The 27,642-nt window shown below is 44.1% G+C and overlaps 1 protein-coding gene across 4 annotated transcripts; it reads left to right on the top strand.

Moving 5' to 3' along the window:
* Positions 1-7,326: 7,326 nt before the first annotated feature.
* BMF (Bcl2 modifying factor) lies at positions 7,327-26,301 on the top strand. 4 transcript variants are annotated; one of them, XM_065753966.1, is made up of 5 exons: positions 7,327-7,405; positions 8,621-8,785; positions 9,824-10,048; positions 10,995-11,158; positions 24,348-26,301. In XM_065753966.1, exons 3-5 carry the CDS (start codon positions 9,838-9,840, stop codon positions 24,447-24,449), a joined length of 477 nt encoding a protein of 158 aa, XP_065610038.1. In that variant the 5' UTR covers positions 7,327-7,405; positions 8,621-8,785; positions 9,824-9,837; the 3' UTR covers positions 24,450-26,301. The 4 variants fall into 4 exon arrangements, with proteins under 4 accessions (XP_065610038.1, XP_065610046.1, XP_065610021.1 ...); XM_065753974.1 differs by lacking the exon at positions 9,824-10,048 and adding an exon at positions 9,728-9,823; XM_065753949.1 differs by having other exon boundaries at positions 9,728-10,048.
* The last annotated feature ends 1,341 nt before the right edge of the window (positions 26,302-27,642 follow it).

The following is a 27,642-nucleotide window of genomic DNA, read 5'->3' as shown; positions in this document are numbered from 1 at the left end:
CAAAGCAGGACGAAGTTGGGAAACGACAGAATTACAAGAAAGAAGAAATAGAAGACAACTGTAAGGAAAGAGAAGGGCAAAAGAACATGAAAGCTAGCTTAGCCAGCAGTGGTCCTTGCTGTTAGCCCCAGGACAAGCAGCAGTGAGTCAGCCCCACACTTTCCCTGGGGAACAGCCTGGTGTGCATCATGCACAGGGAGACAGGTTGCTACGTTTCCATCACCCCACTTCTCTCCCTCATCCCTGCTAACCACCAAGAGGTGTGACCTGACCCTCCTGACCAGACACACACCCTGCTGGAACCATTCTCCCCCTTCTCTGCCCTCTCCTCCATCGATTCCCTTGAAACCAGCTTGCTGCCTACTGGAAACCCTGGCAAAAGCTTACATTGCCCTCAGGTTCATTGGTGTCTGATCAGCTTTCAGCCTTCCCATTTTCTCGTAGCACGTCTTCATGTCAATAAAGAGAGAGTTTTGTTTTCCCACCAACTTTCCCTCACACCAAAAATTCTGGGCTGAATTTTGAAATATGTGTCTGTGCCCTGGTGTGACTTCAGTACCCAAGATACACACAGACGCTTGAAAATACAGACAGCCATTTGGGGTATAGTACTTCCCAATAAAGCAGCTCCTCAAAATGAAGCATGCTATTTACCCAATTGAAAACTTGCTTTTCCCATGGAATTTTCTGAAACTGTTATGTTTATGTCTCCTTTTAAAAAGGAGACAAGCCTAGTATTTCACTCTTTTTTCTGTTGTTCCAGACTGCCCTATTTTCAGCAAGCAATCCCCCAATTTTTCTCTTATTTTCACAAAAACAGATCATTTTAAAAATTGGAAGGAAATAAAGAAAATCATTCCAGAGAGTTTCATGTTCTGAGTTTTCCACGTCCATCAATCTGCTCTGCCTCTGTCCACCCTCAGCACCTGGCAGCAAGCTGGAGCGAGCTCAAGGGAAGGTAAGCTCCCTCTTGCTGAATGTCCAGTGCCAAATACCAGCACACTTAAAGGGATTTCCATTAAATAATCACTCATTAGTGGCACCTGCACCATGCATCAGCCTTCCCACTGTGTGCCGTGTCTCCACAGGTCCCCCCCTGATGCCCCTGCTTGCTGCAACTTGGTCCCTGTAGTGACTGGACAGATTTTCCTGGGGGGGTGGGGGGAGGGAACAGAAGCGAAACAAAGATCGAAAGAAACAGTGAGCATCTCTCTCCAGATTTAAGGAGAGACATTACTGTAGTTTAGTAAGAGGATCTCATCTCTCTCTTTAATAAATAAAGAATTTGGGTGACACAGGACCTTCTTGTCTCCAGTGGTGGATGTTTTTCCCCAGGGAAACTGAAGCTCAGTTATTAAAAATGAAAATCTATCTCAGCCTTTCAAGTCTGTTCTTGGAAACACCAGTTGTTAAAAAGGGGAGAAGAAAAAAGCAGTCAAACCGAAGGACCCTTTCAGACTAAGTTTTTCTGTGATTGTGGGACCAGGACAACGGTACCCAGCTAATCAAAGGAGAACAGGTGAGCTATGATGCTTTATACATATCACACAGAAAATGTTGAATTTCCTCTGAGTTGCTTTCTACCTTGAGTACCAAGCTGCACATTCAGATTTCAAGTCCAAAAGAAACCTCTTCCCAAAACTGCCCCCCCAGGCTGCTGTGGGAAATGGAGCATTAGAAGTGCTGTGAAGGACTCGGAGATCATCAGTTGCAAAGAGTCCTTCAAGAAAAAATGTAAGACGTCCCATTCTGCCAAACTGCCTTTAGATTTGTTCTCCACGTTAGGACATTTTTCAGAAAGTAGTTTGTTTGCTTGCTTGCTTCCTACCAAAACTGTTAAGTCTAACCAATCTGGTCTTACAGGAATTTGAAGGTAATTTACCACTGGATTTGCTAAGTGAAGAATCAGGCTGTCAGTTTTTTATGTTAGTACTAGTGGGTACACACACACACACACAGCAACATTTACAATGAATACAGTGAAAATATAAAATCAAAGAAGCAAGAGATTTATCTACCTCTGCCAATGAAAGTGGATTTTTTTTCTGCCTTCATAGTTATCATTAACGTTTGTGTTTTACACACAAAAGAACTTCACATGGAGTTTATTAACATCGTTATCTGAAGACAATAAAAAACATCAGAAAGAATATTCTATAGGGGGTGAAACAAAGAATATAGATTTGCATGTGAAAACGAAGGATCTGAAGTCACAAACAACTGCTTCTCCAGTTCCAGAGACTCTGCTAAAAGGTACTCTGAGCTGACTGAATATTCAACATCCTGTAAGCTCTTTATGAAACTGATAGCAAAGCCTATGACTGTAGCAGCAAAGTGAAATGTTTTTATTATATTCTGTTTTACTTTTTTCATATTTATATTCCTTTATTTTCTCTTTTTTCTTTCTTTTTCTTTTTTTTTAATAAGTAGATAACATCAAGCAGTTGGCAAGTTCTAACACTAGATATTCCTTCTGAACTATTGGCAGAATTAGGCAATTCTGGTTTTATTGCCAATTTTACTTTTTTGCTTCAGTTTAAATTTTACTGCAGTCAGGACTTATATGCTCCACTGTGCTGAACACCCACAATGGTCCTACAATGTAATAGAAAATATAAACCCTCCACGCTAGGGGTCAAGTTTCTCTGCTTTATCTTCACATTCAGGAGAGTCAAACTATTTTTCCACCCTTTTCCATCCAAATGCTTTTGAGGTCAAACCTCAAGAAGTAACACTGAGCATTTACCAAAATAAATGGAATACAGTGTGCTGGTTGCAGCCAAAGTTCCACTTAGGCCAGTGTGCATACTCTGACAGCTCTCTGACAGAACACACAACATTGAGGAGGTATTCCTCTTCCATAAGATGGAATGATAACACATCTGTGTTCTACTTCTATTGGGACCACACGCAATGTACTTTGTTAGGACCTGATTCTGCAAAGACTTCTCTAATCCATATCCCGAGAATAATAAAAAATCAAGGAATTTGAAATATGTGCACATGTCCCAAAATAGGGCTTTTTACTGTCATTCAAAAACCAATGGGAAAGTAGACACGGACTTTTTTTTTTTTTTTATGTGATTAAATGTATCACTTTGATATTTTTAACCTATTTCAAAATCAGATTTTTCCACCTGAATAGATTACAGCAGAGTTCTAGTCACAGAATCAAACAACCTTATGCAGGTAGAGAGTCCTGAAGGCAAAGTGAAGAGTGCAGGGCCAGCCCCAGAGGTTACACATGAAGCAGCTGTGACATTTAGCAGTACCACCATTTTTCATGCAGCAATACAGAGGAAAGACCTGATTTTGCCAGGCTGTGAGTGTATCTGGTAATTCATGAGTATTCCCAGTGTCTGTTACTAGCAATGCTCAACAGAGTTCTTAGTATTTCAGCCAGATCACATCCCTCTGAAGTCAGTTTTCCTTTATCCCTGGCAAGGAGCAGAACAGGCATTTATAGAACGAGGCTGCAAGTCTGTAAACACTGTATGCTTATTTTATGTTAATGTCTACAACAGTCCCCTCATGCAGTCCCAGTAGCAGAGTCAAGCATCTGAGAGAGCTTATGCTGCAGGAGTTGGTACAGAATGCAAGCGGGAAACATGACAAAGCAGAAGTGTGAGTGGCAGGAAAAGGCAGAAGAAAGTGGACAGGTGTGCAGCATCAGAGGGAAAAGGCAGGCAGTAGAAGAAACCCAAAGATGAGAATTTAAGTGGCAAGTGAATTTAACATTAACAGTCAAAGTCAAACCAACAAATGCTTTTTTTTTGTTTCTTTTTTTTTTTTTTAATGGAAAGGAAGATGAATCTCCATGGAGACTTTCCCCTACGTCTTAAGCATGCTGTAGAAATCCTGTTCTGTACAAAGTCGCTGTAGGTCTGCACAATTCCTTAGAGAAAGTGAAATTCTACAGCAAGTCTTGGTGAAAAGAGAGGAAAGGAAGAAAAGTCAGGGAGGAAAAACTCTATATAGATTCCAGCTTACTAGAGAACGTTCAGTGATGATCAGACTGGTGCACACCTCAGTCCCAGTTGTTGGTGTTTCCATCAACCAGTTGCCTGTGTGGCAGGGCTGACAACAGGCACCACTGACTGCAAAACACAAACTCCTTTCTTGGGAGCTTGCAGTAAGAACCAGGCACAAGCCTGAGAAAAGGTAAAGCATTTTCCCAAGACACTGACAATATCTGGGGAGAAAAGTGTTTCGGGTCTGCTTTGAGAGAAATTAAAAGGCCCCAGTGAGCCTTCTTAAAAGGCTCTTCAAAAGAAAACCCCAGCAGCAATACTTTCTCAGTATTATTTATAGTCAGAAAGTGGTTCTGCTCTCCAATGCACCTTTTCCAACATGCAACACTTGTGCCTATCAGCATTGCACACAGAGCCCAGTGAACCCTTTGGTCACAGAGAAGGCCAACTTTCTCCACAAGGTTAGCTTGCGTGAGGAATGTGCAAGGACAGTAAAAACCTGAAATTCAAGCTGGGCTTTTCTGCGTCATACGACGACAGTAAAATGTCTCTGCAGTAGTAGAATTCAGCTAGTAGGCCTGTTGGTATGTGTCAGGGCAGAATGCTGCATTTTCCAATCCTAAGCACACAAAACCCCCTAAAAATCATCAGATTGACCCCATGTCCTTAAGATAACAAAACAATCAACCCCAAGTGTTTTTCCTGTTCATGCTTAGCTTTATGATCCATTAGGCTACTCTTAATTTCCCTACTGCAACCATGGGAGCTAGAAAAATAAAAATGAAAACTGAGATGATGATACAGGCTTTTGGTTTCCAAAGGTGGGGCTTTAGCAAAGACTACCCCCACCAACATCAAGTTGGCCCTGTGTGTGTTTCAGGAGCCCACCCAGGCAGAGCAGCTTGCAAGACCTGTGCCTAAAATTACAATGCATTCTGCAATTACAGAACAATGCTGACAATAGCATTTTGTCACTAAAATAAGGAGAAACAGTTCTGAATAAACATAGGGCATATGTAGGGGGGCGGGGAGTAACTAAATAAAAGAAGCAATATTGTTCGCTAGTCTTCTGAGCACTAAAGCAGGTTAACCGAAGGGTTATGCAGGCTGGCATGATATTTTGCTCCACAGATGGTAGTGGAGCACTACTCCACATGATTTAAGATTAATTTCTTGAATGAACTTACTGCCACGTGCTTTAATGAGCAAAAAAATCTGGCAGAGTATCTATCCCTGTGGCTCCAGTTCCAAGGTAAGATGCTCGTCTCTGCTATTGTAGAAATTCCCTTTGCAGAATGCAGCCAGCTCGGTGGTATAACTTGCCCTCAGTTCACAATTTTCCATTTCAGACTCACTGTCTCTGTCTTGGTTTCGGTCTATTTACTTGGAGCCATTTCTTAACAATGTCTAATTTCCTCAAGGAATCCCTCTGAGTCCCCTCTCTTAGAAATGGTGCCATATCTTTTTTTTTAATCATTGAAAGGCACAAATATCCTTCCTGAGCTCTCTTACCATCCAGCCTGATTATATGCATAGATTTCAGTTTCCATACATTTTCAACACAGTAGGAGTTCCCAAAATGCAGCCTCTGGGGATAGAAAGTGTGGCCCCAACTGCAGCTTACCAAGATGAAAACAAAGCCGATCAGGTACTGTTTTTACTGTTAATGAGCCTAACCAGCAGGCAGTTATAAGTCAGTCTGGAAGACATAAGCTGTTGGAATTGCAGTGCATTCATTTTTTATTTATAGCAATGCACATTCAAATTACGAGTAGAAGTAGCCCTCCAGCGTCTGGCATTTTGCCAGTGCCTGACCATCAGTGTGACAAAATTCAAACATCTTGAAGATACTTTTTGTTGCTTTTATCGATAGCATTCCCTTCCTCTCTCACTCCCAGTTCCCTAGACTGCCAAAAGTGGGCAGCTAAGCTTTGTTAACTTAGTCAGACCCTTAGGAAAATGAAAGAAATTAACTCTCTTTCTTTCTCTCCTGATGGTGATGTACAAGTCAGACGTGCAGTGATTCTCTGGTAATGAAGGAAAAGCTCAGTCCTTCCGGCAAATAAAAGTAAAAATGAACTAATGATCAAGAATCATAAACAAACAGCTTTCTTGGAGAGGGAGCATGTTATTAGCTTGCTGACCTATTAATGGCAATTTTAAATGCCTCACACAAAATCATAGTGACTGAAGTGTTTAAGCAAAGAGGCTCACAGAACGTTTCAGGAGAGTGTCATATGAGGAACCCAGGATAGTTCACCTCACCTTGCTAACAATCAGTTTCCAATCTAACCCCTCCCCTGAGTTTAAGTTACAAACCTCAATAACTGTGGCAGACTTGACAGCCATTAACATTTCTCAGTCCACAGCTTGGTTTTAGAATCTCCCTTCCAAGTGATCTGGTTATGTAGGCTTGAAAGGCAACCTGACAGGGTGCTGCTTTCAGTTGAGGATCTTGACGATGTACCTCTGAGTTTGGGGAGATTTTGCTATTGTGCTCAGCGGAAGGCATCTGCAAACTATGGCTACAGACAATGGTGGAGTAAGCAAAACAACAGCAAGCTGTTGTTTGCCACACTGGGTCTCAGCTTTGGTCTTTTTCATAATCTTCTCGGTGAGGGGTGCTGCTGACAAGTTATCCTTATTACCCCAGGTGTTTAGTTCTGTGTACTGCTGATATGCAGGAATAACCACCACGTGTGTTAAAGTATTTCCTGAGCCTAAATCCCTCACGTTTTTAAAAGCCTTCATACTTTAAAAGTGAAGGAGAATATTCTAGGTCATATAAAGCCAAGAAATACAAGTTATGTTTGAAAATAACTAGCTGTTGCTGGCGTCAAACTCCCATCAGTTTCAAACCCAGCCGACAGCTTCCCAGCCCATCTATGCCAACACCTCTGCTCTCAGATGACTTGGGATCGTTTCTGCGGAAGTAGGCTCAGGCTGAGAGCAGCTTCACAGAGCTCTAAACCCAACAGTGCTTGCACAGCGAGTCCGTTCCTCCCTCAGATACCCTCCCCGTTCCCACCTCAGATACAGCAACTCGTTCTGTTGGTGTGTATTTTTTTTCCCTGTAAAGATTAGGAGTGGAAAAGCAGCTTTACATGAGGAGTGCTCTCCTTTTTAACTACTCCTGTCTCTGGGCTGCACGCCGCTCACCTCGCAGCCCTCCGTCAGCCCGGCCCTCCCACCCCTCTCCCCGCCCGTTCCCGGGCCGCCCCCTTCGCGCACGGCGGCTGTTGCCGCTCGGCGCCCCCCGCTGCCCATTGGCGGCCGGGCGGGGGCGGGGCGCGCGCGGCGGGGGCGTGGCCGCCGTCAGCTGTTCGCGGCGCGCCCGGCGGCGGCGGCAGTTTGGCGGCGGGGAGGCGCGGCGGCGGTTCCCGCTCCCGGGACGCCTCCGTCCCCGCGGGACGCCCGTCTCGATCCGCTCGGCGGTGAGTGCCCGCGGAGCCGCCTCGCCGCCGGGGCCGGCGTGACAGCGCCGCCGGGGCGGGAGGGTCGCCCCGGGACGGCGCGAGACGGAGCGGGCGCGGCGTGGTGTGGCACGGCGTGGCGCGGCCGTGCCGGTAACGTGCGTGTGTTCCCCGTGCTGCCGATCGCCCCGCTGCCCGCGCGTGGGTACCGCGCGGGTTTCTCGGCCGCGTAGGGCTCGCTTCCTCGTAGGATAGCGGCGTGAGAGGGGTCGGGGAGCAGCGCGGGACTGGGGGAGCTTGGAGCCGCTCGGGGTGTCGTGGGGAAGCCCCGGCCGCCGGAGCCGCGATCGCCTCTCGCGGGGGAGCGCTCTTGCGTCGTGGGGAGGGAGGAGTTAAGGCTCCGCCGGTGCCGGAGCGAGAGCGGCCGGCTTTGTTTTGGACGCTGGCACGCACGTGTGCTGAGCCCTCCCCCGGCTCTGCCGCGCGGTGTCATTGCGGGCATGTGACCGCCGCACGGAGGAATCCCATTGACGCGCTGCTGCTGCGGGCGGCTCTCCGCTTCGGCGGCCGTCGCTCGCTGATCTGTGCTCTGGGCTCTTGGGAAGACCTTAAGTGAGCTCTAGGGTAAGTTGTCCTCTGTGCTGCTTTGGCGTTCTGTCTGCAGCGCTCCCTAAGCGCTCTGAAGTCTGCCTCGGCTGTGGGAGGACCGGTAAATCTTGCTGCTTTGCAACCTCCTGTTGTGAAAATGTTTGTTGCCTTTCTTGCACTTTGTTGTGATGATCGCGTGTGTCCCGTTGGGTCGTGCCGGGTTAGACTTAGGCAGACCTTGCCGTGAAGATAAAGTGGACGATCGCTTTGCCTCTGTGTCAGGAGATGTGCTCCCATGGCAAAACTGGCAAAGATCTGTGCCGTGACGCCCTTTGGTGCGCTGTCCTTAAGCCATTGATGAGATTGTTGTGAATGTTACGCCAAGGCAGCGTGGCTGTCATCCGTCCGTGGTGCTGGTGGCTGTTCTGCAGGCTTCTTTTGGGACTGGTGGAGGGCTGGGAGAGCTGCTGGGGTGCAGTAACCCAAATAAGTGCCCCTTAGCTGGGGCCCTGCACACACAGCTCGCACCCCACTCAGGCCCTTTGTCTCCTCTCGCACGCTGGTGTGTGAGCCCAGCTCACCTGGGGGGAGATGGGAGATCCAAGGGGAGCACTGAACTCATAAAATTATTATTAATGTCTCCTTCAGGCTTGAAATTCCTCTTGCTAGTCTTCCATTCTGTTAAATGCTTCGCAAACCAGAGCAAAGGAAGAGACGTGAAGAGTTGAATTTCACTGCCTTGTTTGGAACTGGGTGGAAATCCTGGAGATGGATCTCTTAGGAGTCTGTCTTCCAATGGGGTTAGATGCACAGGTAACAGTAAAGGGACTTGTGGCTTTCTGGAAAATCTGCTTCTAATTATTGTATGTTTGTGAAGAGCTCTGAAACAGTGATTTAGGGTTTATTTGGGATCTTTCCTCCGCCATCTTCGTCCAATTTTATGCTGCAGCAGAGCTTGAGAGCATTTGCTGTGGTGACTACAGAAGTCCTGCTTTAAAGCCTGACACTGGCAAATTTTTTGTTTTGTTTTGTTTTGTTTTTCCCTTTAGTAGTAGGGCAAACTAATGCAGTGACAGTCCATGTGGGCTTGAGGATAAGAGGGGTGATGAAGTGGCTGCATTGCCAAGTTTGGGATATGTTTTGAGTTGAGCTGAGGGATGAAATGGGAACTGAAGGGAAAGTTGGCTTATACTGGGAGAAGCTTTCAAGAACTTCATAGGAACAGCTTTGCCAGCTCCTGTGAGTTTTACAGCCACCAGGATTTTTCAAAAGCCTGGCCTTGCAGCCTTGTGATTATGAACTCTACTTCAGCAAATGGGGGGAAAAAGTGAATGGGACAAACCATACAGTTGAAGTAGAGCAGGCCAAGGCAGAGCAAAGCCAAAGAAGCTGACTGGCACAGGGCAGTTTGAGGGCTGGGGTTGCTTTTTACAGCCAAATCTTTTCATTTTTTATGTGCTGAGGTTGGGGGTTGGCTCCTGCTCTGTGACCAGCTGTGGGATTGGAGCCTTGAGTGGAGTCTCAGACATGTGAAATTTGTCTCTCTCTGGCTAGGCACACAGGGACTTTCTGCAAAGCCCCGACCTTTACTACTGAGTCTCTCACCTCTCCTGCCCACCCAGATGGACTGCACTGGGAGGGAGGGGGGTAGCAGGCGTGGAAGCAAGAGCTGTGTTTTACTGTCGGAGCAGAAGGCATTGTCTCCTGGATGTTATTCTTGTGTCTTAGTTGTTTCCTCAAATATCTCTATTGCAGGAGCAATGGATCGCCCCAGCTACCTGGAAGAGGACTATTCTAGCCTGGATGGGCTGGACGATGACGTGTTTCACTCTGATGACTTTGGACTTGCAGGTCAGCCTGGTGAGATGACTGCAACTGGCATTTTCACTCAGAACCAGTCCTACAGCTGCCTTCTGGGGAGGTTTCAACTATTTCCCCTCACACACTGCTGTGGTCCCGGTGTCAGGCATCCTGAGCAGCAGGACAAGGCAACTCAAACACTCAGCCCGTCCTCTTCCAGTCAGGATGTTATGTTGCCTTGTGGAGTCACTGAAGAGCCCCGGAGACTCTTCTATGGTAAGAGCACTCCAACATCACCAGCTTTTCAGCAAGGAAACTGTCCCTTCAGCACTTCCCCAGTCAGGCAGTTTCTTTCATTAGTGCTTTAAATGAGAAGACTTAAATTATTTTGCTTTTATCCTATTCCCTAAAGAGTGGCAACTTGTATTTTCTTACCCTTGCTTGTCATTGCAGGATCTAGGCACTTGCTGATTGCTTCTGCTGTACTTCCACTTGTTTTTTCTATTTCACTTTATTCCTGTCATTTTATTTTGCTGCTGGGCATTGAAGTGTTCACCATCCCTCATATCCTACCATTTACCTATGTTTTTTTTTTTTAACCTATTGTGTTGTTCATCCACTTAAGAAAAACTCCTGAAAGTTTGCAATGGAGAGAAGAACATGCAAAAAATTCCCACTTAGTGGGACAGACATTAGGCTCTTTACTGGTATTAAACATGTTGAATTAGTAGCACTTTACTGGTAACTGATGGGACATCACTCAGTGCTGTGTATCCAATCCAGCTTTAATTCACATCAGTCCCACTAAGCACCAGAAAGAACAACTGAGAAAAGTCTGAAGGAAAACATGCAACAGCCCTTAAAGTGTTGAAAAAAATGTAATACTGTCATTAAAGGAAAAAAACAAACTTGTCTGAACCATAAACAAGCAAAAGAACCACGTGGATGGAAGATCCTACCAGTCATTTGATTAGGGTAGGCAGCACAATGTTATGCTTCATTGATATAAGTGTAATTGAAAGCTGAGCAAATTAGATCTATACTGCATGCTTATGGTATATATTGCAGTCGTTGTTTGAGCTGCAGAAACTGGACTTTAAAATAAGTTAAAAAAAAAAATCAGGATTATGTGCAACTCTTTCAGTATGCCTGAAGTGTAGTACGAAATAGAGGAGCTATTCTTTGTGCTGGGAAAATGACTCTTGTGGTATCTGTATTGTAGGGAATGCTGGTTACCGCTTACACGTCCCTCCAGTTGGCTTTGCATTGGATCCAAATCTCCAAGAAGAGCCTCAGGAAGGTCAGCAGGAGGCACGTACAGAGGTGCAGATTGCACGGAAGTTGCAGTGCATTGCAGACCAGTTCCACCGGCTCCACATACAGAGGGTAGGGCGTTTCCAGAGGGGAAGGTGGGGTCTTTCCTATCCAAGAGTGGTGCTCCAGAAGACTGGCTCCAGGCATCGGCTAAGCAGGCTGTTGCCTAAGGCTATCCCTGTGTATTTGGCTTATGCTAGATTGATGGCTCTTTGTGAAAGATCCTCAGAGGAAGGAGAATGTGTAGAACTGCACTTATTGTCTGGAAAGGTAGCTGCTGTTGTCTGCTATTCCAGCTGTCCTGATTCATCAGCAATAGTCACTGATGTTCTCTAGCTTTTTTACTTCTCTACTCTCCTTACCACCAGAATCATCTCTTCTGTGGTACAGTTGGCTGTCTGTGACTTGTATCAGTTCCTCATCTTGGAGATGACAACAAGCCTAGAGTCTATATTGACACTCCTTGTTGACTAGGGATAGCTGTCTCAAATATTAGAGTGTATTATCATACATAGATCATGCTTAGATTTGCTAGCAACTCTTCTGTGAGACAGTCCTAGCTAGTGTCTCAGCCTTGTGACCAACTTCCTCACAACAAAAGACAGCTGTAAGATGCCATCAGTTCTGAAAAACAGAATCTTGTTTTCTTTAAGAAAAAAAGAAAGAATAAGAAGAGCTCTGCTGTTTTTAAAGAAACAAAACCAATGTCCATTAGAAACCTAGGTTCTTTGTCCCTTCTCCCTCCCTTCCCCTGTTGTAAACAAATAGAAATTCCAGCCATGCAGACCTTGGTGGTCAAAGTTTGGCAGCAATTCTCTACTTGTATGCAAGTCCAGCAAGGTGTTGTAGTGTGCCTCCAAATGCATATGAAGCAGTTGACACTTACTGACTTCTGAGAGTGACAAGAAGCTTTTCCTAATTCTAAATGAGCTGGTGCTGTTAACTTGGAGTCTGTTGCGATTCTTCTCAAAGGTAAGTGAAGAGCTCTGCCCTGATCAGAGGACGTGGCTTGTAGCTGGGCAAAGTTTTAGTTGTCTCTGTGATAAGAAATAGAAGGGGGAAACAGGACTCTTCAAACGGCAGGGAGGTTAAAGCTGTAACGGGAAAATGAACCTGCAGAAAGATAGATCAGGCTATGAATGTCATTTTGCAAATTACAGAAAACGATGAACAACCACAAGCTTTTTAGCATGCGTTGTTGGTTGAACGGGGTTTTCCCCTGTGCGGGGTTTTCCCCTGTGCCACCTTTTCATAGCAATAGCTATCTACAGCCAGATTGTCTCAGCAAAGGAAAAGCTAATGTCTCCGGAGTGGAGGAGCCCCGGAGCGAAGTGGTGGAACTGGTTGTAACTTGACCCCTTGCATCTCGGGGAGTGAACCTACCTCAAGTCTGTGCCTTGGAAACGCATCCGAGAATGCCCACCCAAAGCGGCCCTCTGAAACTGCCCCCGGTCTGGCTTTTGCTGCCTCTTGGCCGCGGGGAGCTGCCAGCCTCCTGCGCTGTAGCAGGGCTGCAGCTAGGGCTGCACAGCCAGCCCCAGTGCGTGTCGGCCAAGCATGTGGGAGAGTTAGTAAACAAAGGCGTCCGCCTGCACTACCCAATCCTGCAGCCAGCGGAGGAGGAGCTCTGTGCTGTCTTTGTTTGGACTGGAAGAGCAACAAGTTGTAAAGGGGGGGAGCTGTTCAGCCATTTACGTTTAAAAACAAAACCAAAGAAATCCAGAAACGTAACTGAGGGTGGAATAGTTCAGCCAGTGGTTCTCCACAGCCCGACCCTGGGATAGGCCTTGGCATTTGCATCTGCTAGGGAATTCTTTCTTGCTTGTCAGAAAAACTAAGTACAGAGCCACATGCTAGTGTCTGAGGCACTGCTCCCTGTGTTTTGTTTTGTTGAAGTGTCCAGTCCCCTCCAAGCCCCGCATGGAGGATTTCCTATGGTTTTTGGCGTGGTTGCACGCAGCCCCTATGTCCTGTGTGCAGTGACTCTTTCCAGCCTGTTACTGAAGAAGCAAGCAGTCTGCCTCTGCAGAGGCATGGACTGCTTTACAATGTGATGTGCCTTAGCTAGTGTCTCAGACTGCCCTTTCCAGCTGTCATCTAACTTGCTGCAAAACTGAATACATATTTGGATGCCCCATTCCAACCTGTCTCGAACATTTAGTCAAAACCAATTTTCTAAAGTGATGTCTTGAAAACCACAAAGTTATTCGCACCAGTGTGGTCTTGTGAAGTCCTGAGAGAGAGAGCAAGTCTGTTTTTCAACAACCTGTGCCTCTTTTTGTAGACTACAGAGCATCTTATCTGTGAACTTGTGAAAAGAAAAAATATCCTCTCATTCAGCAGGAGTTAGGGAGAGACTTTCAGTGTTGGAGTAGCTTATGAGGCCAGATCAAGAGTTGCCCTCACTTGGCTCTTGAGTTCTGTGAGACAATCCAGCAGATCAGGTATGGCTCTCATTTTGCACCAGAAGCAGCAAGGCCGTGTTGACACAAAGGCTGTTGGTTAGTGTTACATCCCTGGCTGTGAGAGGGAACTGAACAGGCAATTGCTGCTGAGGTTGACGTCACTGAGTTGTCATTGGACTCAGATGCATGCGCGATCTAACTCCATCCCACGCTGGGAACCCTAGAGAGTTGCTGTTATCTCTTCCCTGTGCTCTCTGTCTGTGTGGTGTTTGTTTTGTGGTTCTTGGCTACACAGAAGATTTTTGGGTATGCATCTTGTAAGAATAAGAAAGTTGGCCGCACCTATGCTTGCTTTTGGCATGTACACCATTTTCAGGGTTTTATTTCCTAATAATGTATTAAACAGAATATAGTGGTTTAAAACCTGACTTTTTAATCCTTAGAACAGTGCTAGAGCAGTAACACAACATTCCCTAGCGCTCTGTGACTTTAATCTTTTTTAAGGTGCAGAATTCATTATAGGAAAGACTTGAGCAAAGCTCAGTGTTCGTGAGCATCAGAGCTCACGAAGTTAATCCTGCTAAAGGTTAATCCAGATTTGGAAGGGAAGGGCTCTTTAGAATGACACGTAAGACTATCTATGTTTTCTAAAGCTTTTTGGAGGTAGCCCTTACCTGACTGAGGCTGTGTAGCCTCTGGCAGTGTTTCCTCCATTCCGCATTTCTTGCTCTGCCCCTTTGAAAACAATGCAGAGCTGAGTCATGCTTTCTGTGGAAGAAGGAGCATCAGTTGCATTCCTTTTCTTTTGGAGCAAGCATGCATTTGCCATGGTGTCTGTATGCCTTCTGTCTGAACTACTGTGACCTAGGCTGTGACTGAGATTGAAGGTTGTACTTGGTGGTTATGGTGAACAGAGCTGGGCCTAGAATCCCCCATTGGTCAGTGAGCAGGGCTGTGTTGCCTGTGCCTCCTTGTCCAGGCCATGGCAACAAGTGCTTGGGCTGTTCCTCAGGTCCTGAGTGTACTTGACCTCTCTTGCCTTGAGGAGACAGTGAATTTCATGATCTGATGCACCACTGGATGGAATATGAGTAGAACTACAGTCTGCAGCAGCAGTGCAGTGCTGCCCTATAGGATTACATGGATTACCTAAGACTGAGATGGATGACACTGTAATATTGGTATTGCACCCCTCTAGTTTGACCTGGATCCATTCAGACATTGAATGCTACAGGCTTTTCCAAATAACTTTCAAAGCAGGCTGCAGCTTTGAGGGGACCATTTTTTTCCCACATCTTTGTAGTGACTGCTTTGTGGGGGAATGAAATTGTGTCTTTAAGAGTCAAGGAGTGGTAGCCTTGAACAGTTCTGGGCTCCAGTCCAAGCAGAGCCACTGACTTGCTGTATGACCTCAGACAAGTCTCTTGACCTCCTTGTGCTTCACTCAACCCATCTGGAAAGCTTGGTTTAAAAAAAGCTGACCCTCAATGAGAACCAGATGCTGAATCAGAGCTGAGCTTTCTTGAGTAAATAAGTACATTACAAACAACAACAAAGCCCTTTTCCAACACATCAGGAATCCTGCAGTTGATTTAGATATGCTGACCATGCTCAAAAAAAATCTCCCATGAATCTAGCTACAGAAAATTTTGTTTCTGACAGTTCCCAACTTGATTCAGCAGATAACTCTTGCTGTCACTGTGCAGTGGACCCAAGCAATATGTGGAGTCTGGCTGCCCATATTGCTCAGTTGTGGATGAGCTACCAGACTTTGTACTATTTGTCTCAATTTAATGATACTGAAAACGTATGTGAGGAAATGTTGTTTTCCTTTGAAAGTGAAACTTATTACATTTTTTGCATATTTTTTCCCCCCTGTGTCGCATGAGAATTATTGAGGCCTCCTCTGAGACACTTTTGCTTATTCAATAGGGAGCCTGGGTGTCTTGTCAGAAGCTTCTTAGTTCAGCGTAATGGGTACATGGCACTTCCTGTGCATTTGTTATCCAAAACTCTAGCAGACTTTCTCCATTGTTTATTGGGGGCATTCAGGGAATTATTTAAAAATAATTTTTTAAACTGAAATTTTTTTTGCAGGAAATTCTCCTTTACATGACTTTACACTTTATTAAAAAAGAAAAAAAAAAATCAGAAAAGACTTTAAATACTGTAGAGATTCCCAATCTGTCCTGCAACTGAGCCTGTAGCACCAACAACTCCTTACTTGTACCTGCAGTCTCTCTGAGACTTCGGGTAAGTGCTTTCATTTGTTTCCTGAATAGGTTTGTCCATCTCAAGATCTATTCTTCTGGCTCTTGTGGATTGGTATCTGTTGCTGCTGTACAAAGCAGCTGATCTTCAGTTGCACTCTGCTCACTGTGGGATTCAAGATGTTGCAGGGCTTGAGTGTCTGGCCAAGTATGCAGGAGCATGGGCTTAGAGAGTACCAGGCTGAGGATTCTTCAAGTGGGTGTGCCTAGTGTAGAGGACAGGGGAGAGGCAGAATATCAAGTTGATAAAATTGAGAGGCAAAGCTATACAACTGGAATCCTAAGCCTGAGGAAAGGAGTATGCTGGGAGAGTAGTTCACACAGTTAATGGAGTCAGGATCTTGATAAGAAGGGAAAGCGGAGGCAGATTTTTATTTTTATTTATTTTTTTGCTTAATTTTATTAGATTTCTTCAATATCATTTGCCAAAACAGGAAGGTGAGCTTGGAAGTGCACCTTCCCTTGTACATACAAATGACATGGCAACCTTTTGCCCCTTGCCTAGCACCTGTTCTGATGCTTCCTAAATCCTGCTGCCTGTGAAGCTGATTATTTGACATTAGGTTAACAGAAACTTGCTTGACCCTTCTAGTTCTGACCTGAAATAAAATACTTCGTTGTATTGAGAATGGAAATGAAGAGACAGAACATAATTATGACACTGAGATCCACGTTTCTCCTATATTTTGAATTTTGCATACAGTACCGATTTACTGTCTTCTAAAAATGAAACAGCAGAACTGTGAAGGGTTCAAAGGCGAAGGATAATGAAATTTCTCTATAGAGGGAAAAAAAAAAAAAAAAAAAAAAAGGACCAGGACTGATAAGCTCAAGAAATACTCAAGGCAAGTCAGCTATTTTAATCTGAAATCAGAAGTGACACGAAGTAGTACTTCTTCCAGTACAAGAACAAGGCAAAATCAAGTCAAGCTAATAGTAGCCAGCTCAGAGTAAATAAGGTAGTTTTTTTCCATGCAATAAAACTCCTTGTCAAGGAAGACTGTGCACCACAGTGCTTTACCTGAGTTAAGGGGTAACTGGAACAAGTTTATAGATATTGAAAGGGGTCACTAGGTAAACAGAAACCAGATCTGACTCAGGAAGACATAAGCTCAAAATAGTTAGCTGCTGAAAAAGTATTAGGGGGAGCTATTGCATGTACTTGCCCTCTGCTTTTCCTCAGGCAGCCACACAAGGCTGCTCTTGGAGACTAGGCTGTATGAACTCGATGCAGCAGTTGCATGCAACTGTTACACATTAGTTTAATAATGAAACTAAACTTCTGCGTCAGCATAATCTATTGTTTTTTCTCTACACTTTCATCTGACAAAAGATTTAAGTATATTACTTTTTTTTCCTGTTTGAAAAAGTGGAGAATGTTAAAAAAGTAAAACTTCTTGCTTGATCATGGTAGAGGGATTGGGCAGAGAGTAAGGAAGCCTGGTGGCAGGAGAAAAGTGAGGGCTGCATAACAGGCTGCTGGGAATCCCTCCTTCACCTGGGGTTTTTTTCAGGCAGTAGGGCTACAGTCTCAAAATATCATGATTGCCTCCCATTAAAGAATATGAAATAACTTTGGGACAGTACAAGTGATATACAGTGAGCCATTCTGAGTATTTCTAGCATCACCTGATATATTTTTGTGTGGTTTGAATAGCGTATGGTGCTTCTTGTTCTGTGAAATTGCAGTGTTTTTTGCAGGCTGTGCTGCATTTCTTCATCTCTCACAGTACCACGTGACCTGTGGCAGTGATAATGTTCTTTCTACTCATAACAATGCAGCAGCTGAGAAATCATTCTTCAATTTAGAAATAGTTGCAGTTAATATTGCACTTATTTTTTAGTGTGGGAGACTAGGAAACAGGTTAAAACTTGTCTGAGATCATGCAGAGAACCCAGCAGTTTGGCCTGCAGTCCTCTGTTTAGATTGGTCGATCTTATTAAGATACTGTCGCCTCTTAGGGGAATGATGAGATCCTTGAAGTGATTATTTATGGTAGGAGCACGCATGTTTGCATTTTACTCAATAAAATTTTATGGTAGAAAGACAGGGAAGTGAGGGTCCAACTGCAGAGTCCTCCTTTGTTTCAAACCACTGAAGGGGAATGTGCTGCTAGCCTTTTATAGTAGTCTGTTTTGTTTTGCTGTTTGCTTTTTTTTTCCTTCGTTGGTAGCTACCATCGCCAGTGGCAAAGTAATCTTTCTGAGGACCACACCACAGCCAAAAGAATAGTGATCTAAAAATAAAGCAGTGAAGCAACTTCTGTTACCCCAAATTAGCCTTTCTAATGTAACTTGTTACCCAAGGCTGGCGATGGAGAGCTGCAGCCATCTCCAAGAGGCCCCAGAGCAGCAGTGAGCCCCTGAAGGCTGCGCTGACCCCAGCGAGCCAGGAGGCGAGGGTGCAGTGCGTGAGAATGGATCTGCCGGGCAGTATTTGTGCTGTGGCTGCCGTGTTTATATCGCTCTCTAAATTTAGCCTGTGAGTCATCCGGGCTGCTGACGAGAGGCGGCTGTGCCCGCAGGCTGTGGTGCTGCACCTGCCTGCCCCCTGCTTCCCCTCCCCCCCCCCCACAGTGTGGGGCAGCACTGCCGTTTCGCTCATCCCGCTGGACTGTTGTCCTGCAAAACTTCCAGAGCTTTACTTTGCTGAAAGCCCGAGGTGCACTGTAATCACTAGGGGGTGTTTCCTGTGCGCTGCACAGTGTCTCAGAGCCAGTTTAAACGTTAAGAAAACAGATGTGCCTCTGCTGCCTGGCTGCGTGGTGCCCTGCTCCTGTGCTCAGCCCACGCAGCAGCAGAGTGGTGGCCTGGATGTCTGTATGGCACCCTTGACCCCAGGGTGGTGGAGAGCGAGCCCTGCCCAGGCACAGCTCTGAGGGAAAGGCAGCACCAGGTGCAGCCTGTGGAAATACAGGACCCTTATTTACCTTCTCCTTCCCGCCTCTGCGGTGGAAAATAACTCCGTAACTCTCCGTGCCCCGGGCTGGTGCTGCGGGCCTGGGAACGCTCTGGCCGGTGGCTGCCCTTCCCAACACACAGTCAGCTGGCTGTTGCCATGGCGCCTGTCTGCTTCCACTTCCTGCAGGCTCAGCCCAAGAGGAAGGCACAAACCAGCAGCTGTTTGTAAGGCTCAAGGCACACCAGAAAGGGCTCACCTGTGTCCAAAGCAGGTCTGGGCCTAAGGCCTGCTGCCCAGGCCAGCGCCCATCTTCGGTGCTCCTGCTGTCCCTCCTCTGCCCCACACCATGCCCCTCCCTGCCGGGTTTTTCTGTTCCTGTGGATCCTTCCCTGCAGAAGCACAGAAGTTGCTTATCTTGTTTTGCAAAGCTTGCTGGGGCTCTGGCTAAGGAAGCCTTGCTCGGGAGAGTGTGTTCCTCATCTTCAAATATTGACCTGTTCAGCTGAGCCACAGGCTCTGTGAGTCAGGAAATTCCTTGTCCTCCCTCTGTGCTGCCATGCTCTTCTTTCTGTTGTTCTCTGTTACTGTCTCGTTTTGTTTTGTTTGTTTTTTGCTTTTTTTTTTTAACACATGCATTATTCTTTGGTCATTAGCAATCACAGCTGGAAAGACCTGAGTTTGATTTCCATTTCTCTCTCCAACTGTGGGGATACCTTCTGTAACCTCTGTTGCTGTGGGGACTGTGACTTTCTAGTCTTTGTGAGCTGAAGCACTTTTTGTGGTAGCACAATGTGCCTCCAGCCACCTGGCAGCCAAAACAGCCCTCAGCGATGAGTCAGCAGCTGTTCCCGGTGTGCAAGTATTTTTGTTTTCAGTGAATAAATAAAATCCCAACAACTTACTGCTGGTACTTGTATTAGTCATTAAAGAAAGAATGATGTTTTTATGTGCGCATATGCCAGTATTCATCTTTTGCTACAGTATTGCTTTTTATGTTCGTGTTTTAATCCTTCCAGTTAAGATAGGATCAAAATTTGGCCCTTAACCATCTCTAAACTGTGAAGTAAAGTTAAAAGTTACCTGTAAGCTGAAGAGGGCACAGGTGCCTGTTTTTTATATGTGATAGGAATGTATCATACCATATATATATGGGTATGATACATTATACATATATATTACATTTATATATTATTATATATAATATTACATAATACATACATATACATATATATTATTATATATATTACACACACACACATATATATACAGAGTATATATGATGAACATATTATTTATTTTTCAAATATAGTGTTGGCTCCTTTGTCAGATGGTAAAAAATAATAGGATTAATCTTTTAAACGTTTACGCCCAAGGGCTCGAGCTGGCAGAGGGTCAGAGTTTTCTTTAAGTTATATTACCTGTACTGATTTTCCCTTTGAGCACCACTTTCAAGGGCTTGGTGGGATTAAAAAACTTTTGCTATCTGGGGTGCTGTTCAACAGATGCATGTTGGTATACTGATAGTGTAAAATGTTTTAGGAGTATTAATTATGAGGAGAGAATAAATGCCAAGTCAGTTCTGTCTCCCTTTAATTTGCTTCCAGGAAAGTTGTTGTCACTTTTTTGTTTATCGGTTTTCTGGCTTTTGTCAGCGCAGTTCACAGTGCAGGCTTTGCTAGTGTACTGTTGCTGCTGCATAGGATGCTTTTCCTGTGAAATGCCCTTTCCTTGTGACTCATTGAAGCATTCAGGCTAACATCTCAGACAGACAGTCTCTTAAGGATATCCCCTTTATAAAGCAGCTGCAATAGGAAATGGTTTTATGTGTTTCCAGCTTTGTGTTGACTTACTGTTTTCACAACTCTAGTCTTGGTTATAGTGTTGAGGGTAAAAGGAGCTTCTTTTGGCCTAGGGAAAGAAGGCTCAAGATGTTTGTTGTGTTTCTGCTTACATGGAAGTAGCCAAGTGTTTTATCTGATATTTTGTTGCAGCAGTGAGTCTGTGTGCTGAAACGCTTTGGTGAGGCTCGAATCAGCATAGCAAGGTATCGGAAAAATACTATCCTGTGTTGCAGTAGTCCTGACTCTTAGAAGACTATGAGTACTTATTTACTTGAAACATACCACAGCTGAAAAAAATTAGATACAGAATTCATGGAGTCATTCTCCTAGTTTTTCTGTCCTTCCTGGCAGCGGAATTATACCACAAACACCAAAAACAAAGCCATAAACTTACCCCCACCAAAAGGAAAACCACCAGTCCTGAGATATTTGAGTATTTTGGTCTTGGCAAAGGCATTTCTAGGGAAAAGCTACTGAAACATGTGAAAAGTACTTTTTTTAGGCTCAGAAGGTCTTTCCATAAATTGGTTTATCTATCTCTGTTGCAAATTATATCTACCATTTCCATTCTGTGACTCTTATCCCATGCTGAATTGGTGCTGCAGAAAGCAGATCAGCCCTGAAGTGAAACCATAATCATGAAAGTCCTGTTAGATAGGCTTGTCCCTGACAGAAGCCATCCAGCTTACTCTTCTCCTGAGGCTGCCTTGCTGTTGTGCTGGCACAGGCGTTGCTTTGACTATGTGATGGCATGGATTGGATGTGTTAGGATGACCTGATCAGTAGGAAAGGTAGCTTTTATTGACAGATCAGTTCTGGCCTTGGTCAATTTCCTGCTCCATTTCCTTTTCCAGTACAGTGCAAGGTAAGGACAATGCAAGCAGACTACTTCAGTCTGCAAGCCAGTGAAAGTGTGTGTGAGTTACAGCCCCATGGAAGGAAATGCTGGCTAAATATGGACCCAGGAAAATAGAATGCTGTGGTCTAAGCATAAAACCTAGAAAGCTGTCTTTGGCCTGATGTGAGGTTGTAGGCAGTGAGTTGCCTCATGCTTAATTTTTTCATTTCAATTCAAAATGAATGATATCAACATCCTTCATTAAATGATTTGAGATACTACATTTTTATAAGCAGGGGGAAGCATGTTTAAATGATTCTTATTGAGTTCTTTGTATGGAAATCTCATTGAGCGTCTCAGGTAAATAATGAGAAACTTTTTTAACTGGAGAAAGAAGAAAATGCTTTACCAAAAAAGTAGCTCAAGTAGTGAAATTAACACAGCAGAGTATGAATTAAAAAAAAAAAAAAAAGTTTAGCATTTTAGTATTAGTGCTTTTTAACTTCAGAACTGTTTCTTGATGTTAGAATTAGTGCTTGTGATACCACATCTCATTTGCTCTCCTGCAGGACTGTAACTCTTTTGAAAGTAGAGATCTAAAACTTTTATTTACCAGACAAAACCCAATACTCTTTTCAAAGTGCTCCTTTCAAGCAAACACATGAAAAAAAAGCAGGAGGAGGAGAAGCTCTATCCTTCCACTGTTTTTCCCTGAATGTGGCCTTTTTTACCTATCATAGGAAATAACAGTTGTTTTTTCTACAGTGCCATTTAAAACTTGAGAAGAAGACAGAATATTCAGAAATCTGCTGTGGTTTGTGAAAAGTCCAAAGCAATCTCCTACATCAAGTGGGACATTAAATACAGGGATTCTTACACACAGTTGTCCTCCTGACAGGGTGGGGTAGTTGAAATTGCAGGTACCAGATCAGCTGAGATATATTTCAAGTTTAGCATCTTTAATCGTGATTTTGAATCTCTGATACCAGTTCCCTGTAATACACTTATCTTCTCTTTCATCTGCCAATAGAAAGAAATAGTTTGCTGAAGTAACAGGATTCCCTTTGGAGCATCTGTAGTGTGTTTGTCCACTCTGCTCTCCAAGCAGAGGTCAGTGTTTGTGGTAGTTGCAGAAGAAGGTACCGTAATTGCATGCTGCTTCATTGGCATGTTACCATGACCATGAACATCTAAAGGAGCATTCAGCTTAAGCCATAATAGTTTGATAAATGCACGGTATCTAGATGTCATCAGAACATTTTGGTCCCACATGTGTGCTTGAGCAGGTTTGGAAGTATGGAGGAGGGTGAGAAAGGTCTCTGGAGTTTGACAAGGAAGGACAAGCATCTTGCTTTTTGGGAACAGTTTAGGTGGCTGTAAACCAGCCCTAGAGGATAGTGTATGAAAGGCTGTTTTAATGTAAACCTAGCAATGTTTGGGCAGTATGGACTGAACCCAGGACTGGTTCCTTTGAAATAGATGATACCAGGCTCTAGAGTTGCCATCTGTAGGTTATGCACTAAACACGGTAGTGTTTAAGTGTGTGATTAGATCTGTGGGAACTCTTCTAAATCCAGGAGACACATGGTAAGTCTTGAGGTTAAGAAGAATGAACAACTGCTAAGATGCAAGATGAGCACAGGTTTTCTGAAGCTGGTTCAGTATATACTTGTGGTACAGATCTATTTATGCCTAAATATGAATATAATAATATTTGGGATGGCTTTGGAAAGCTCATCTTCATCTCCTGCTGCAGCTCTCCCCCATTTGTGATTGCCTTACAGCCACGTTGTTCTGCCCTGTTGGGCTAACCTAAGTTGAAACATCTTGTTCGTATAATGTGCTTCAGTGCTCTTTTATGAACTCCTGTGTACCGAAGCACAGTTGTTGGAAGCCAGTCTTCTGATTCCTCGTCTGCTGGGGATTGGGGGGAGGGATATTGGGGCTGGTTTGTTTTGTTTTCCAGAAATGATCAGTCCTGCTTAACAAATATGGAATTCTGAATAAGAAAACAAAGCCTGACTTCTAATAGAGAGCTGGTTATTGAGGTGAAATAGTATATCAGGCTGAGCAATGTAAAGAGAAACCCACCTGTTTGTGTGAGATGCCATTAGAGTGCGGGAAGGTGGGGGTATAATAGGAGCCACTTTTGCAGGGTGATTACACTTAACAAAAGAAGGAACAGTGTCCCTGCCCCAAAGCTGCATTATAGAGTCTGGTGTCCCCCTGAAACTCAACTCCCATGTTTCTTCCCTGACAATGGGACCTGAAATAACCTCTTGGTTTTGGTTTTTTGTGTGTTTTCAAGTATGTTCTTGCTTAAGGTTTAATTGGCTCCAGTCAGTAGGAAAGGGCTCCAAGGCTGATTATTTATGGCTTACTGTCAAAAGTGGCTATAAAAAGGGCAGTATTATCTTGGAGATGCTGGGAAGGAAAATGTGGTGGGGGGAGGGTGGGGGAGTGTGTGTGTGCACGAATGTGTTTTCTTGTACTAGATGAAATCAGAGTTTTGCTGTCTCAGCAGTGTGGTTTAAATTGAAGATTAACCCTTTGACCTTCACGGTGTCAAATCACTTACAGATGGATCACCAGTTATATTTTTACTTTTTTTTTTACTTTTGGGGTGAAGGGGGGCTTTTAAAAAAAAAAAAAAAAGTTGTTTGTTCATGCAGCTGGGGCTTTTGAAAGGCTCAGAAGCCAATCTGATTAAAAACAGCACTTGGCTAAACTCTGCAAAATCCTACAAGCAAAAAAAAAGTTTAATCCTCTTGTGCACAATGCATAAAGGATCTGCTCTTTTCTTTTTGTAACGTTAGAGCTACAATTATTTCTGGAGAACTTATCATTTCCCTCTCTGCTCTCATCCCTTGCTGCACCCCCTTGTTATGCTGATGGGATTAAAGTGTCTGCTCTTGAAAAGTGTAACTGAGTTGTTATTGGAAAAGAGAAGTGGTATGTTGCAATTGTAGAAATATAAATAACTTTGTTTCAACTGTTCTCTACAGCATCAGCAGAACAGAAATCAAGTGTGGTGGCAGCTTTTTCTCTTTCTACACAACTTGGCCTTAAATGTGGAGGCGAACAGGAACCGCACTGGGCAGAGGTGAGCTTCACCCACCTGTTTCAGGCCACATCCAGTCTGCAGGGAGCACTGAACAAACACTGGTTCGGGGGAGAGACATGCACACCGCCGGCCGGATGTGAGGACTCTGAAATTCTTATACTCGTCTTCAAGTTTGGGGTTTTATGGACTCTTCTTTGCTGCTCCCTGCCCTGCGAGGCGGGGGGCTCTTGTCCAACACTGTCAAAGGAAAGCCAGAATGTGGATGTGTTTTGTAAAGCTTGCTGCTGGCTGCCCGCTCCGATAACCTCTGTGCAGGAGAGGCAGGTATTAGGCTAACAGCTTCCCTGCCCTGTGTGTGTCACTCCATGATAGAGCGCAGGGGTGTCATTTTGACTGCTAGTTAAAAATGATGTCTGAGGACTGATGACTTTGAACATCAAACAATGCTTTGGGTATCTTCACAAGCAGAGATGATCCCTCCATGATGAAAGTTCTTTTGAACAATGAAAACATTTCAGAAGCTTATATTCAGAAGGTTACTTGTTTTCTGAATGGATTTATTTCTTTGCATCTTCTGTGAGAGAAAGTCACAAAGAAATATAACCTGCTCAGTCTTTCCATTGGACGCCAGTTGCAGCTCTCTCATATGAAGTTATTCATTGTCATTGCTGCCAATAGACCAAACTGTTTCAGTAGAATGTTCTTAAAAAACACTTCTGGAGTTACTGGTGGCTATTAATTTCTGTTCCTCTTTGCTTCCAGTAGAGTATTCACAATACCCATAAGCCAGTGTGAAACTGAAAACCATGGAATATGACGCGTGTCATTTTTCTACAGTGCTATTGTAAATGCTTTTATTAGTTTTATGATGAGTGGTTTTGTTTGTTTGTTTTTCTCTCCTGTCACTGTAACGTGGTTGGTTAGGAAGGCTTAGGTCCCAGACGTCTAATTAGAATTGCTTTAGGATTTGACAGGAACATTAACTAACAGTCAGTTTGACACACATACTGTACAAGCAGTCTGTCCGTTACTCCACTAAATAGTGTTTGGAGGCATATGCTGACTAGCAGCAGTAATATTACTTCACGTGAGACCTTCTAGTGGTTTCTGGTTTATATGCACTCAGAAGTTTGTCTGTATGATTGACGCTATTGGGCCAGCACAGGAAAATAAACCTACCAAAAGGATGCAGCCTTAACAATCTAAGACTACCTCTGTGTAGCCTTAAGTATCATTAGTTCACAAACCCAGTGGTAACTAGGGTAAAATATTAACAGAAAAAGCAATACAGACTGATTTTTTTTTTTAGACTACTTCCATATCTCCACTGCAACTTGTTGTAGATCTCAAATTACAAAACTAGCTTGAGGAAGATCTGTCCAGAGAGTTGCTCTTTAACCCCATTACAAATGTTAACTTCAGCTGTTGAGAAATTTTTCTGCTTTTGGTCAACTCTGAAAAATAGGCATTACTGTACGAGAAGAGTAGTTTACTTGCACATACACTTTGTCCTCCAGCCCTCTCTGCTTATCCTTCTGTAATTCACACTTTCTCTGGTATTTTGGATAATGTCATCAATGCACTATAGTATACGGTAACAATTTGCTGAACACATTTAAGTTTGGACTTTCTCCCTCTTTTCCAGCCCCATATTCTTTATTTGCACCCTGCTTTACTGTGGCAAAATGTGCTTTAGCTCCTTGAAAGAGGTCTCAAAGCCTATTTCACTTTCATATATTCACAATCACTCTCCTGCAACATAACAAGAGTTTATGAGAAAAGCTTTTTTTCCGTTTTTATGTTATTTTTTTCTAGCTAGGGCTAGAGTAATATGTTTGTCCAGGACGATTAATAATTCTTGCAAATGAATCTCAAGTAATATTTTAGGGGCTAAGTTTTAGGATGGGGTGGGGTGGAGGTTTTTTGGGGGGGAGGGAGTTTTGTTTTGTTTTGTTTTTTATTGTTTCTTTAAGCATGTGCACTACAGAATTACCCAGAGGGATACAAGTGCTATCTGTTGCTGACTATGTTGCAGCAGTATGAGAAGTCACTCTCTACCCATGTTTACAGAGATGAGGCTTTCCATACCTTGCTTTGCACGGTCTGCTTGGAGTAAACGCTGGTCATTGGAGAACAAGGACTTTAATGGGGGGAAAGCCTGAGGGGTAGTGTGAGAACAGACTGAATTGGGGTCCCTGAGAAAGTGGATGCTAAGAGCAAGACTCTTAAAATGAAAAGTCTTAAAGAGGCTGGAGTGGGTGTGCTGAGGCTCAGGGAGCAATGCAGCTGTGCATGTGCCAGCATGCTCTAGGACTTGATGCTTGCATTTTCCCACTGGGTGCCGTGGCCCCTTTATCGAGCACAGTCAGAGACCAGTAGACCAAAGCTTCGTCATAATAGCCCCACAAACTGTGAAAGACTCAACAAGTGCATCTGACACCTAAAAAACATCATGAGCTTTCCGCTTCCCATCTGCTTTGACTTGACTGCAAAACAGGCCAATAGTGCCAGTATCTGCTGTGAATATGAAAGCTGGAAAGATAGGTCTGGTATTGGCACTTTCTGGTGTGGTGACCCTACCAGTTATTCTAGGATATAACTGTTCTCAATGTGGAGTAACAAATACCTGAAGTTGTTCAGCAGTCAGTCTGACTGCCTGAATAGAATCACTTGGCTCAGGGAAAGACACAACTTTGCCAGTCCATACTTCCCATTGTAACAACAAACTTATCAAAATTGGTCATGCCGAGGTCTGAAGTTAAGATCTCCTTGAACAACAATACTTCATTGGAGTCATAGAGCTACTCCTAGACAAAGGCCGACTTCCTGCAATACGCATGATGGTTACTGCTGCCAGAGATTTGCAACCACTGATAATATATTTTAATTATATTCCATATCTGCATATCTTGGAGAAAGGAAATATGCTCTGTCAACCCCAAATTCTTGTTTTGCTCCATGTAGATGTTGAGGGGCAGTCTGGTTTTTCACTTGAGGAAAAGGAGCTGTTTCATGCTTACAGTCTCACCTACTTGAAGAAATAATGGGTACTTGTTATTTTTTTTTCCTTCTGGCCTGGTCAGATGATTCTGTCTTCTCTGGAGAGTGAAAAGATTTCACATGTTTACCAACAAATACACAGATGTACATCACCCATGTGATTGTCCTTTTGTTTGACACCCATCCCATGTTTGTAAGGATCCTTCAGCGTACATTGAGAACCTCTTACAATGTGA

Source organism: Cyrtonyx montezumae, unplaced genomic scaffold, assembly GCF_038088225.1.
Source record: "Cyrtonyx montezumae isolate F1298 unplaced genomic scaffold, pur_monq_1.0 scaffold_10, whole genome shotgun sequence".
NCBI classification, from domain to species: domain Eukaryota; kingdom Metazoa; phylum Chordata; class Aves; order Galliformes; family Odontophoridae; genus Cyrtonyx; species Cyrtonyx montezumae.
This window is presented reverse-complemented; position numbering and strand designations above follow the sequence as displayed.

Bases quoted from the DNA above. Each gene is read 5' to 3' on its own strand.
- BMF (XM_065753949.1), top strand. From the start codon at position 9,733: ATGGATCGCCCCAGCTACCTGGAAGAGGACTATTCTAGCCTGGATGGG. The intron at 10,049-10,994 runs GTAAGAGCACTC...TCTGTATTGTAG, and splicing joins GCCCCGGAGACTCTTCTATG to GGAATGCTGGTTACCGCTTA. The intron at 11,159-24,347 runs GTAGGGCGTTTC...TGTTCTCTACAG, and splicing joins ACCGGCTCCACATACAGAGG to CATCAGCAGAACAGAAATCA.